The 12,748-nt window shown below is 43.7% G+C and overlaps 1 protein-coding gene across 2 annotated transcripts in view; it reads left to right on the top strand.

Moving 5' to 3' along the window:
* Window positions 1–12,748, top strand: part of LOC311130584 (ephrin type-B receptor 1-like) — a gene marked incomplete at its 3' end in the record, with an annotated part of 197,843 nt that overhangs the window by 89,673 nt on the left and 95,422 nt on the right. For both annotated transcript variants that reach the window (XM_084163356.1, XM_084163357.1), the window contains exon 3: window positions 6,823–7,507. In XM_084163356.1, coding sequence (XP_084019482.1) covers window positions 6,823–7,507 — 685 coding nt within the window. The remainder of the gene's footprint in view (window positions 1–6,822; window positions 7,508–12,748) is intronic.

The raw sequence follows: 12,748 nt of genomic DNA on the forward strand, positions 1-12,748 counted from the left end.
AGGTTCTCACCCAAGATTTGACAGTTCATGGCCCTGTCCATCGTCCCTTTGATGCGGTGAAGTTGTCCTGTCCCTTTAGCAGAAAAACACCCCCAAAGCATAATGTTTCCACCTCCATGTTTGACGGTGGGGATAGTGTTCTTGGAGTCATAGGCAGCATTCCTCCTCCTCCAAACACGGCGAGTTGAGTTGATGCCAAAGAGCTCCATTTTGGTCTCATCTGACCACAACACTTTCACCCAGTTCTCCTCTGAATCATTCAGATGTTCATTGGCAAACTTCAGACAGGCATGTATATGTGCTTTCTTGAGCAGGGGGACCTTGCGGGCACTGCAGGATTTCAGTCCTTCACGGCGTAGTGTGTTACCAATTGTTTTCTTGGTGACTATGGTCCCAGCTGCCTTGAGATCATTGACAAGATGCTCCCGTGTAATTCTGGGCTGATTCCTCACCGTTCTCATGATCATTGCAACTCCACGAGGTGAGATCTTGCATGGAGCCCCAGGCCAAGGGAGATTGACAGTTATTTTGTGTTTCTTCCATTTGCGAATAATCGTACCAACTGTTGTCACCTTCTCACCAAGCTGCTTGTCGATGGTCTTGTAGCCCATTCCAGCCTTGTGCAGGTCTACAATCTTGTCCCTGATATCCTTGGAGAGCTCTTTGGTCTTGGCCATGGTGGAGAGTTTGGAATCTGATTGATTGATTGCTTCTGTGGACAGGTGTTTTTTATACAGGTAACAAACTGAGATTAGGAGCAGTCCCTTTAAGAGTGTGCTCCTAATCTCAGCTCGTTACCTGTATAAAAGACACCTGGGAGCCAGAAATCTTTCTGATTGAGAGGGGGTCAAATACTTATATTCCTCATTAAAATGCAAATCAATTTATAACATTTTTGACATGTGTTTTTCTGGATTTTGTTGTTGTTATTCTGTCTCTCACTGTTCAAATAACCCTACCATTAAAATTATAGCCTGATCATTTCTTTGTCAGTGGGCAAACGTACAAAATCAGCAGGGGATCAAATACTTTTTTCCCTCACTGTATCTTTTAGAGTTACATTTGGGAGATGGTAACTATAAACAACTTATTCCGTGGTGCCCCAAATCCTAATGAGTTAATTGTTACATGATTAATTTAATTGACTAACAATTAAACATAGTTAGTTGATTCGATAAATAACAGTAATCATATTAATGAAGGTCACGTCACGACAACTGTAAATACCAATTGGATATCACAAAATTGGGGAGAAAAAGGGGAAAAAGAATAAAAGCCCTCCCTCATCTTAAACGGCACCGACCACCACTGGTACCATCCCATAGTACTGTATGCTATATATGTATGGATTTTATTATAGTATATGTACATACCATAGTATCCCTGCTTAATGTAATATGTTTATATTATTCACTCTTATATGCATTTACACATTAGCTCTCAAAATAATCTCTGTGTGGGTCTTAGGCTTATATTTTGTAGAAATGAATACAGCAGTGGGACCAGATAAGTGAATTACCACTGAGGTGCGGCAGGATGCCCCATTATTTCCCTTATGGACCAGAACCAATGAGGTGCAGCTGAATGCTCTGTTATTTTTACCTGGTGAGGCCGAGGCAATGAGGTGCTCTCTTCTTCTCTATCTATCTAAGATGAGCACAGAGAGGAGGGGATATACACACACAACCACACACAGGTCGTTCCACCTCAAAAAGCCCAAGAAAGAGGATTTTGACAACCACCATCTCAGATTGTTCACCTAATAGCAGGAACAGCACCATCTAGTGGTCAGAACCTTGTAAAATCAGGATTTAGGATGGGACATAAACCTAACAACTTCTATGACTAATTTCTCTGAACAAGGGGGAAGAAAAATCACCAAATTCACTGAGAATACATTACATAGGATGAAGAAATAATACTCAGAGCCGCAGTTCCATACTACTTGTCAGACATTGAGAACTGATACTTTATACTTGTTAGGTTGGGATTGGTGTGGAGTGTGGGGGGTCTGTGGGTGGCTTTTGACCATTTCTTTGGATTCCTCATGTCTTACTCATTGTTAGAAAAAAGTTTTGTCCAAATTCGATGTTAAGTACTATATTAATTGAACATTATATGAATCATATAAATTAAAATCTCAGAGATCAAATTATATTTCAACAAAATAATGTTGCAGGAATGCTAATCTTATCTGTTTCTAACTACAGAAACGATTTAAGATAAATATGAGATGGTGGGTGTGATGGCTTGCTGAAATGACATAGAAACACACACACACACACACACACACACACACACACACACACACACACACAAACGCAAACACAAACAAACATAGAGCGAGAGAGACAGACACCGCATCTGCTCCCAGAGCTGCTTTGTTCTCTCTCAGAAGGACATCCATCCATCCCCACACTCTCTTTACCTATCTGCCTGGCTGGCTAAGAGGTGATGGGGATAATAAAATAGCAAGGCGGTGTTACATATACATAATATAGCCAGAGAGGAAACAGCCTAACTTAATCATCACCACTGATTGGGTTTGCTGGGACGCTCACGACAAGGACATGACAGGCTGTTATTAGAATCCCAAGGGACACTCTGCTTTCTGTTTGGGCTTCTGTTAAAGATAGAGGACCCGACAGCCTAGTTAGGAGGTTCCGGAGCAGCAACAGTTAATCAGTCTGTAGAGCCTAGATCAGGTGCAAAAATAGGTGGTATTTATTTACAGTGCAGGTAATGGAGAAGACTGGATCTAGAGATGTTGCCTATTTATAAAATCACAAACATTATGAGAAATAGTTGTTGACGATTTTCTATTTATTTTTTTACAGTTGGACAATAGCAATATTACTAGTGCTGAGAGATTAGTGCTTTTTGAGGTCGGTTTGATTTTGGTTCGATTATTAAAAAAGAATCATGTTCTTTTCGATTTCGGTTGATATATATATATATATATATATATTTTTTTTTTACATTAAATGCGCTATGCATTATGTGGGTTGAATGCTGTAACAAAAAATAAGAAATCATTGAATTAACATCCCATGATGGTAGTGACTGCCCATTACTGCTTATCACTTATTAACCAACATTTATTCACATTACTTTACTTTAATGAAATATTTGTTTTCCAAGTCATCATCTCATCTCTATAGAGCTGCTGCCAATGCCTGTCTGACAAAATCACAATAAGGAATACTATTATGACAATCAATCACTTAGATCATGTATTTTCAGGTAGAGATACCTCACAAAGCAACTGCTTTCTATCCCTCTCGCTCGTTCTCTCTTGTCTCTGTCGACGAGGTCTCCATGTCTGCTCCACACAGACCAGACAAGTAAGCGGGTGCGCAATGGATTAAACTCACGCCTCTAAGTGGCAGAGCTATATACCTACACAAGCAGCTCTCTATGAATGAGGAGAATGGCATTCTAAAAGGACCTGCCCTAACCTGGTATAAACCATTTAAGTTGTTTCAAGTTGTTTCAAGTTTGAATGTCACATGCACAAGTACTGTGAAATGCCTTTCTTGCAAACTCAAAACCCAACAATGCAATAATCAATAACAATGTAATACTAGAAAAAAACACACGAGAAATAAGAAGAAATATGAAGAACACAATAAGTAAGTAAGTAGGCATACTTTACCATATTTACAATGTGCAGGGATACTGGAGTGATGGAGGTAGATACACTATATATATACAGAAGTATGTGGACACCCCTTAAAATTAGTGGATTTGGCTATTTCAGCCACACCGTTGCTGACAGGTGTATAGAATCAAGCACACCGACATGCAATCTCTATAGACAAACATTGGCAGTAGAATGGCCTTACTGAAGAGCTTCAGTTTCCACTTCAACGTGGCACTGTCATAGGATGCGACCTTTCCAACAAGTCAGTTCGTCAAATTTCTGTCCTGCTATAGCTTCCCTGGTCAATTGTAAGTGCTGTTATTGTGAAGTGGAAATGTCTAGGACCAACAACGGCTCAGCCGTGAAGTGGTTGGCCACACAAGCTCACAGAACAGGACTACCGAGTGCTGAAGCGCATAGCGCGTAAAAATCGTCTGTCCTAGCGCGTAAAAATCATCTGTCCTCAGTTGCAATACTCTCTATCGAGTTCTAAACTGCCTCTGGAAGCAACGTCAGCACAATACTGTTAGTCGGGAGCTTCATAAAATGGGTTTCCATTGCCGAGCAGCCGCACACAAGCCTAAGATCACCATGCGCAATGCCAAGCATCGGCTGGAGTGGTGTAAAGCTAGCCACCATTGGCCTCTGGAGCAGTGGAAATGCGTTCTCTGGAGTGATGAATCACGCTTCACCATCTGGCAGCCCGACTGACAAATCTGGGTTTGGTGGATGCCAGGAGAACGCTACCTGCCCGAATGCATAGTGCCAACTGACCTCAACCCCATTCAACACCTTTGGGATGAATTGGAACGCCGACTGCGAGCCAGGCCTAATCGCCCAACATCAGTGCCCGACCTCACTAATGCTCTTGTGGCTGAATGGAAGAAAGTCCCCTCAGCATTGTTCCAACATCTAGTGGAAAGCCTTCACAGAAGAGTGGAGGCTGTTATAGCAGCAAAGGGGGGACCCTGTTGAAAAACAAATGATAGTCCCACTAATCCCAAACCAGATGGGAAGGCGTATCACTGTAGAATGCTGTGGTAGCCATGCTTGTTAAGTGTGCCTTGAATTCTAAATAAATCACAGACAGTGTCACCAGCAAAGCACCCCCACACCATAACACCTCCTCCTCCATGCTTTACGGTGGGAAATACACATGCAGAGATCATCCGTTCACCCACACTGCGTCTCACAAAGACACGACGGTTGGAACCAAAAATGTCAAATTTGGACTCCAAACCTAACCTGCTACGTTAATTCTCCTAATCTGGTACGTTAGTTCTCCTAACCTACTACGTAAACAAACCATCCGTCCCGACAAACCATCAGTATCTCCACACAGGAACTGACCAATGAAAACGCATTAAGAAACGAAAAAACAACAGTCTTAAATTACTACACACCTTTATAACATTATTCCCACATGGCCATATTTCAATGTTACAGCTTGTTTATGGAAGAGAGACACAAACACCTGTTCTAATTAGCTATCTAGTGTCTCCGAACACCTGTGTGTGGAACATTGTCAGGACAGTGGATACATGGCACAGTTGTTGTGGCACAGCACTTGAAATTAATGTTGATGTCAGACACATAGTCAGACATAGTCTGGGATGCTGTGTAAAATAGGTCATCTGTGGATGGTGGAAACATGGAGGGTCCCCTTAGCTTGGCTCTAGCTGCAATGAGCACCCCCCCCCCCCCCCCCCCCCCCCCCTCTCTCTCTCTCTCTCTCTCTCTCTCTCTCTCTCTCTCTCTCTCTCTCTCTCTCTCTCTCTCTCTCTCTCTCTCTCTGGCTGGAACCTGACTGTATTAATGTCTGCTTGGTGTTGAAAGGGACAGGTCGCTCTAATTCTGATGAATGGTCATCCCAAGGAAGAGGCGCAGAGCGAAGGAGAGACGCTGAGAAAAAAAGATAAGGTTTAATTTGTGTCAGGGCTCTCCGTAAACTCATTAATCATCTCAGCTCTCTGTGATCTGCTCCTCTTCCTGGCCACTGTTTCAACAGGATCTCCCACAATGCACTGCTCCAGTGCTCCCCAGTAGCCACAACTCACCACGTTACCTCCCGTTTCACACAACCCTCGTCTATCGCTTATACACACACACACACACACACACATACACACACACACACACACACACACACACACACACACACACATACACACACACACACACACACACACACACACACACACACACACATACGACAGTGTGTGTGTGTATCTATCTCACCTCCCTAAAGAAGTACTGGCTTGTTGGAGAAAACAATAGCTCTCAGGGATGATGGTGTGTCGGGTACTCTCCACTAGTGTTGCTGTATCCATGCATTCCATCATCTGCCAGACTGTGGGCTGCTATGGCCAATCCACATCCAGTGTGCCTTCTCTTGGTCCATGGTAATAAGGAGACTGTCCTGTGGAGAAGTGGCCGTTTCAACATCATACCATTAGTACATCATAATATTGCACATATACATTATCTCAAACTCGCACACGTATGCACGCACACACACACACACACACACACACACACACACACACACACACACACACACACACACACAAAACACACACTCACACACATTTCTGTTATGATTATAAAGAATTTACCAGTGGTGTTAATGCACAGTAGAAGTGCTCCTGGTCTGTCACATAGATGGTAATGTGTGAATTAATGGTGTAGGGAAAGCATTGACTGTGTTTAAGTCCAATCAGTGCTTTATGGCCGGCTCACAGCCCCCTAACGTGTGTGTGTGTACTGCTTTAAATGCTGACTCCATTAGCTAGGCAGCTGGTTCTGAGGCTATGGGCCATCCTTTCTCTCAGGCTTTAATTCAATACCTTGTATAATCCTGCGTCTGTAATGCACCAAATGTCCTAATGTGGTGAGGCCTTGCACAGTCATGCCTGCCCAAGATTGATTTCAGTTGGGCCACTTATCTGCGGTAGACTGGCTGTGTCTGAGTGGATTGTGGGCCACTAACAGGCAATACCAGCGTTCAGAGAGGTATATTAATACACTGGGAAACGGAGGGAAAACATATGCAGGGCCATACTCTCTGTCTCTCTCACTCTTACTAATCTCTCTCTCTCTCTCTCTCCGTGACTTGGACAGACGTGCTGATTGATTGAAGCCTTGCTCTAACTTGTTGTGTGTCCGTGTGTTCTCCACAGTGGGAGGAGGTGAGTGGCTACGATGAGAACCTCAACACCATCAGGACCTACCAGGTGTGTAACGTGTTCGAGCCCAGCCAGAACAACTGGCTCCTCACCACCTTCATCGACAGACGAGGGACTCAGCGTGTCTATGTGGAGATGCGTTTCACCGTACGTGACTGCAGCTCCATCCCTAGTGTCCCCGGCTCCTGTAAGGAGACTTTCAACCTCTACTACTACGAGACAGACTCGGTCATCGCCACCACCAAGGGAACCTCCTTCTGGATGGAAGCCCCCTACCTGAAGGTGGACACCATCGCGGCCGACGAGAGTTTCTCCCAGGTGGACTTTGGCGGACGATTGATGAAGGTCAACACGGAGGTGCGGAGCTTTGGCCCTCTCTCCCGTAATGGGTTCTACTTGGCCTTCCAGGACTACGGGGCCTGCATGTCCCTGCTGTCAGTACGTGTCTTCCATAAGAAGTGCCCCAGCGTGGTGCAGAACTTCGCCATCTTCCCAGAGACCATGACAGGCGCCGAGAGCACCTCGCTGGTCATCGCCAGAGGCACGTGCATCGCTAACTCAGAGGAGGTGGACGTTCCCATCAAGCTGTACTGCAACGGAGATGGGGAGTGGATGGTTCCCATCGGGAGCTGCACCTGCAAGGCTGGTTTTGAGCCGGACAACGGCAATGTCTGTAGAGGTGAGTTCAGTTCTCCTCACTCATAATAATCCCTATCACGCTTTGTGCTACTGTGTCTTACTGTTCTACTGGAAATTTTAAGGCATTGTGTCTCACTGTGTCTCACTGTGGTGATGATAAACAATGTAAGGGCAGACGCTGGAGCAGAAATTATTTTGTTTCGTCTGGCAATAAGTGCTGTCAGGAGATAGCTATGTGGGCGGCCAGACAATCAAAGACTGTACCGAGGGAAGACTGAATAGACCAGCAGCAGGCATATGATTTGAAAAGTTCATAATTGTAATAATTATTTCCCATCAAGGAACAGGAAAGGGAATGTTCTGTCTACCACCAGTCAGAAGCACAGGGGGAGCAAACTAACAGGTTTCTCTCATGCTGAGATAGCTCTGATTGTATATTATTTTGGAAAATTGGTTTTAAATGTTGGTTATTCTATAAAGAGTAATTTAATTATCATGCTAACAAAGTTATTCAAAGTTAGGTTTTCCATAAACGTTGTTCCGATAGATTTAGCTCTTTGGATTTTCCACTGCAGTATCTACAGTGAGCTACCTGTATGGAATGTTTTCCTCCCCCAGCACTATGTTCAGATTTGATCTTTGTCTCAGAGAAGGAGGATATCTGATGTGTTCCATTCTTTACATTACTTACAGTAGTGACCTCATTCAGGACACACACACACACTCCCTTTTAGACTCCTACCGTATCTTCTCTCACTGATGGTCTGTCTGCCTGTGTAGAGACCAGATAAGGTCGATCGGCAGCCATATGGGCTGATCAATAATATAGATATTAAACCTTTCCTTCTAATATGGAGTGGAGCCTGTTTCACAGATGACCTAGTGGAGTCCTTGACTTGGGAGTCGTTGACTTCGTTCTGCCTCTGAGGTGAGCATTTAGATCGGTTAAAGAGTGGTACAGCAAGAGCTGATTACTGTACTGACGGTCACATAGGTATGTGTCATCTAATAGTGAAGACGTTTATGAAAGTGTCACTATGTCTATAAGAGTGGATATACAGTGGGGGAAAAAAGTATTTAGTCAGCCACCAATTGTGCAAGTTCTCCCACTTAAAAAGATGAGAGAGGCCTGTAATTTTCATCATAGGTACACGTCAACTATGACAGACAAAATGAGGGAAAAAAATCCAGAAAATCACATTGTAGGATTTTTTATGAATTTATTTGCTAATTATGGTGGAAAATAAGTATTTGGTCAATAACAAAAGTTTCTCAATACTTTGTTATATACCCTTTGTTGGCAATGACACAGGTCAAATGTTTTCTGTAAGTCTTCACAAGGTTTTCACACACAGTTGCTGGTATTTTGGTCCATTCCTCCATGCAGATCTCCTCTAGAGCAGTGATGTTTTGGGGTTGTCGCTGGGCAACACAGACTTTCAACTCCCTCCAAAGATTTTCTATGGGGTTGAGATCTGGAGACTGGCTAGGCCACTCCAGGACCTTGAAATGCTTCTTACGAAGCCACTCCTTCGTTGCTCCTTCGTTGCCCCATTCATTCTTTCCTTTACACGGATCAGTCGTCCTGGTCCCTTTGCAGAAAAACAGCCCCAAAGCATGATGTTTCCACCCCCATGCTTCACAGTAGGTATGGTGTTCTTTGGATGCAGCTCAGCATTCTTTGTCCTCCAAACACGACGAGTTGAGTTTTTACCAAAAAGTTATATTTTGGTTTCATCTGACCATATGACATTCTCCCAATCCTCTTCTGGATCATCCAAATGCACTCTAGCAAACTTCAGACGGGCCTGGACATGTACTGGCTTAAGCAGGGGGACACGTCTTGCACTGCAGGATTTGAGTCCCTGGCGGCGTAGTGTGTTACTGATGGTAGGCTTTGTTACTTTGGTCCCAGCTCTCTGCAGGTCATTCACTAGGTCCCCCCGTGTGGTTCTGGGATTTTTGCTCACCGTTCTTGGGATCATTTTGACCCCACGGGGTGAGATCCTGCGTGGAGCCCCAGATCGAGGGAGATTATCAGTGGTCTTGTATGTCTTCCATTTCCTAATAATTGCTCCCACAGTTGATTTCTTCAAACCAAGCTGCTTACCTATTGCAGATTCTGTCTTCCCAGCCTGGTGCAGGTCTACAATTTTGTTTCTGGTGTCCTTTGACAGCTCTTTGGTCTTGGCCATAGTGGAGTTTGGAGTGTGACTGTTTGAGGTTGTGGACAGGTGTCTTTTATACTGATAACAAGTTCAAACAGGTGCCATTAATACAGGTAACGAGTGGAGGACAGAGGAGCCTCTTAAAGAAGAAGTTACAGGTCTGTGAGAGCCAGAAATCTTGCTTGTTTGTAGGTGACCAAATACTTATTTTCCACCATAATTTGCAAATAAATTCATTAAAAATCCTACAATGTGATTTTCTGGAAAAAAAATTCTCAATTTGTCTGTCATAGTTGACGTGTACCTATGATGAAAATTACAGGCCTCTCTCATCTTTTTAAGTGGGAGAACTTGCACAATTGGTGGCTGACTAAATACTTTTTTCCCCCACTGTATGTGACAATAAAGGATCAGATTTGTAATTTTAATACATCGGAATGTTTTCATAAGCTTGCCAGAACACACGTGTATCATTTGTGAGTGACAGATTCTAAAGGTGTTTATTTGGGTTACTGTGACATGTTGCTGCTCTAAAAGCGAGACTTGGCCCTGCTCTGCAATGTATTATTAGCAGCCTGATCCCTTTTTGTCTGGGATGGGTTCTGAAGATACTTCTTTCAGTCGATCTGCTCATACGCTCAATCATGCATCAGTATGTTAGCATTACCTACATGAAATATCTCTCTGATGTTTAGTTATTTGTCAGAAAGTTGAGACATTTCAGATTTTTTGTCACTGCCTACTGCTGGGGATATGTGTCTCATCTGCAAGTGCTTTGGGGCATAAACATGAATTAAACGTCTACAGTCCCCTTTTAACTTAAAGGACTGTGAGTAGTCCAACACATTGGAAAAGCTTTTGAGTGCTTGATGAATGTCTCATTTATCATTATCATTATAAAAAGCCTTGTGAATCCACCCCCAGAAGTGTTAATAAAGATGTGATGGCAGCTCATCAACACCTTGTGGCTGGCCAGAGAACAGTATGTAACTCTACACCCCCCCCCCACCAAACCTCAGGGCTTCCCGATGGTGTAGTGATAACTGCCGGCTTACTGTTGAAACCCTCACATCATAGTGCAAAAAGAAACTGCCACCTGTCACCAGTAGCCACACCTGTCAATCACTGGACCAAAGTGGCACTCTTGAGAAAATCTCTGTGTGAATAAAAAATATTATGAGGAAAGAGATGATGAAGGAAAGGGAGAATAGTGTAGAAGGAGAGGTAGGAGCAGAGAGGGACAGAAATATAGTGAAAAAAGGAGAGAGAGGAGAGAGAAATAGGGGAGAGCAGAGAGAAAGAAGGAGAACGAGAGAGGGAAAGACACAGAGAGAGAGGAAGCTAATTGCAGATGCTACAGTAAATATGTGTGGTGGCCCTATGCTGACACGTGGCCTCCACCAAGCTTGCGTCTGTCAGGTATTTAATAAGAATTTCACAGATCAGCTCAGCAGCATAATTAATCATGAAAATTGGCTCTGCTTGTCAGATTAAAAAGGCTAGTGCCCTCTGCCTCGGCACGTCATATAAGAATTCCTTTTTTCTTGTCCTCCTACGTTCTTTCCCATATTTTTTTCTTATTCTATCCTTTTCCTATAATGTCCCTTTGCTCAATTTTCTCGCGGTATCCAATCATTTCTTACCCTCGAGTCTCTAATCCGTTTTGTTCTCACACCCTTTTGCATCTCCCTCCTCCCTTTATCTGTGCAGCTGGGGCTGGAGGTGGTGGGTGGTGCACATGTGTATATGTCTTTGAATGATATTAAGTGTTCTTATTACATGTTAATTGGCCAAGTATGTTAAAACCAGATTACTTAGCTACAGGCTTAAATCCACCTCATATCTATTCAATGCACATGATTGGAGCGAGAGAGAGAGAAGAGGGGGAGAAAAAAGGAGTAAAAAAGAGTGGTCAAGGCCGCCCGCTATGGTTGGGCTGACTGAATATATTACACAGGAGAGATCATGAGAGAGGCCATATACTCAGAATATAAATGTGGTGACTTATATTCTGTGCAGTTCCTTTGTTCAATGACAGTTGATACTTTGTGCCACAGGGGCACTATAAAGTATAGATTCTGCAGAGGACAAATTCTATATAAATCAGTCCGGTTTCATTTACATTTTACATTTTAGTCATTTAGCAGACGCTCTTATCCAGAGCGACTTACAGTTAGTGAGTGCATACATTATTTTATTTTCAAACTGGCCCCCCTGTGGGAATTGAACCCATGACACATTGATGGATGATTATTTGCTGTGGAAGTGTTCTTAAATTGTGCCAAAGGGTCTACACAGTGGCTGGTGACATTAGCAGAAACTACTGTAAAGTTGAATTTTAAGTGTCAAGTAACCTAGTGTTCCTCATCCTGTGTGACTGTTTGCATCATCGGTACAGCACACATTCATTATTCATTAGATAGGTAGGGAACTCTCGTCTCACTACTGTGCATTATTTCAATGGCCAGATCCCTCGGTGTCTGACTCACTCCATAGCCCCTTTCTTAAGCCATCCCAGAATTCACCTCTCTCTTGCACCAGAGGCACCATACTACTGCTCTGCATATAGATACCAGGCAGGGACAGAATGAAGAGGAGCACCAGGTCTCTCTGGCTTCCAGACACATTGGCATTAATATTTCAAATATTCAAATAACGTTATTTAACATGCAATAGGCTGAAGCAGGGGATGCTAGATTCACTGACAACCTGATTGACTGCTCATACTCAGGACTGACTTATCAGGGGTTGTTATTTATGCAAGATGCCCGATTATCAGCTGGCAGGGCTGGCAGAGGTGGGCACACTGGCACCCCTGCCTGCTGTGGAGGGGACAGGACAGGGGATACAGAGAGAGGGCAAAGCCACTCAAGGGGATGAGGGCAGTTTGTCACAGGCAGAGAGACACTCTTCATTTGGCATTCTGCAGCAACCTCCTCAGAGCCTGGTCTCCAAATGGAACACAGAATTGGATGGAGCCACTCGATATTCCTCTCACTCACTCTTACTCTATGGAGAGGGAATCTGTAGGCATAGCACCACCGAGGGTGATAGGCTGGGAGGTCTGGTGGAGAATGGGGCTATGCCATTTATAAGTCCTGAGGGAAGATTAA

The sequence above is a fragment of the Coregonus lavaretus genome, assembly GCF_964263955.1.
Source record: "Coregonus lavaretus genome assembly, chromosome: 6".
NCBI classification, from domain to species: Eukaryota; Metazoa; Chordata; class Actinopteri; order Salmoniformes; family Salmonidae; genus Coregonus; species Coregonus lavaretus.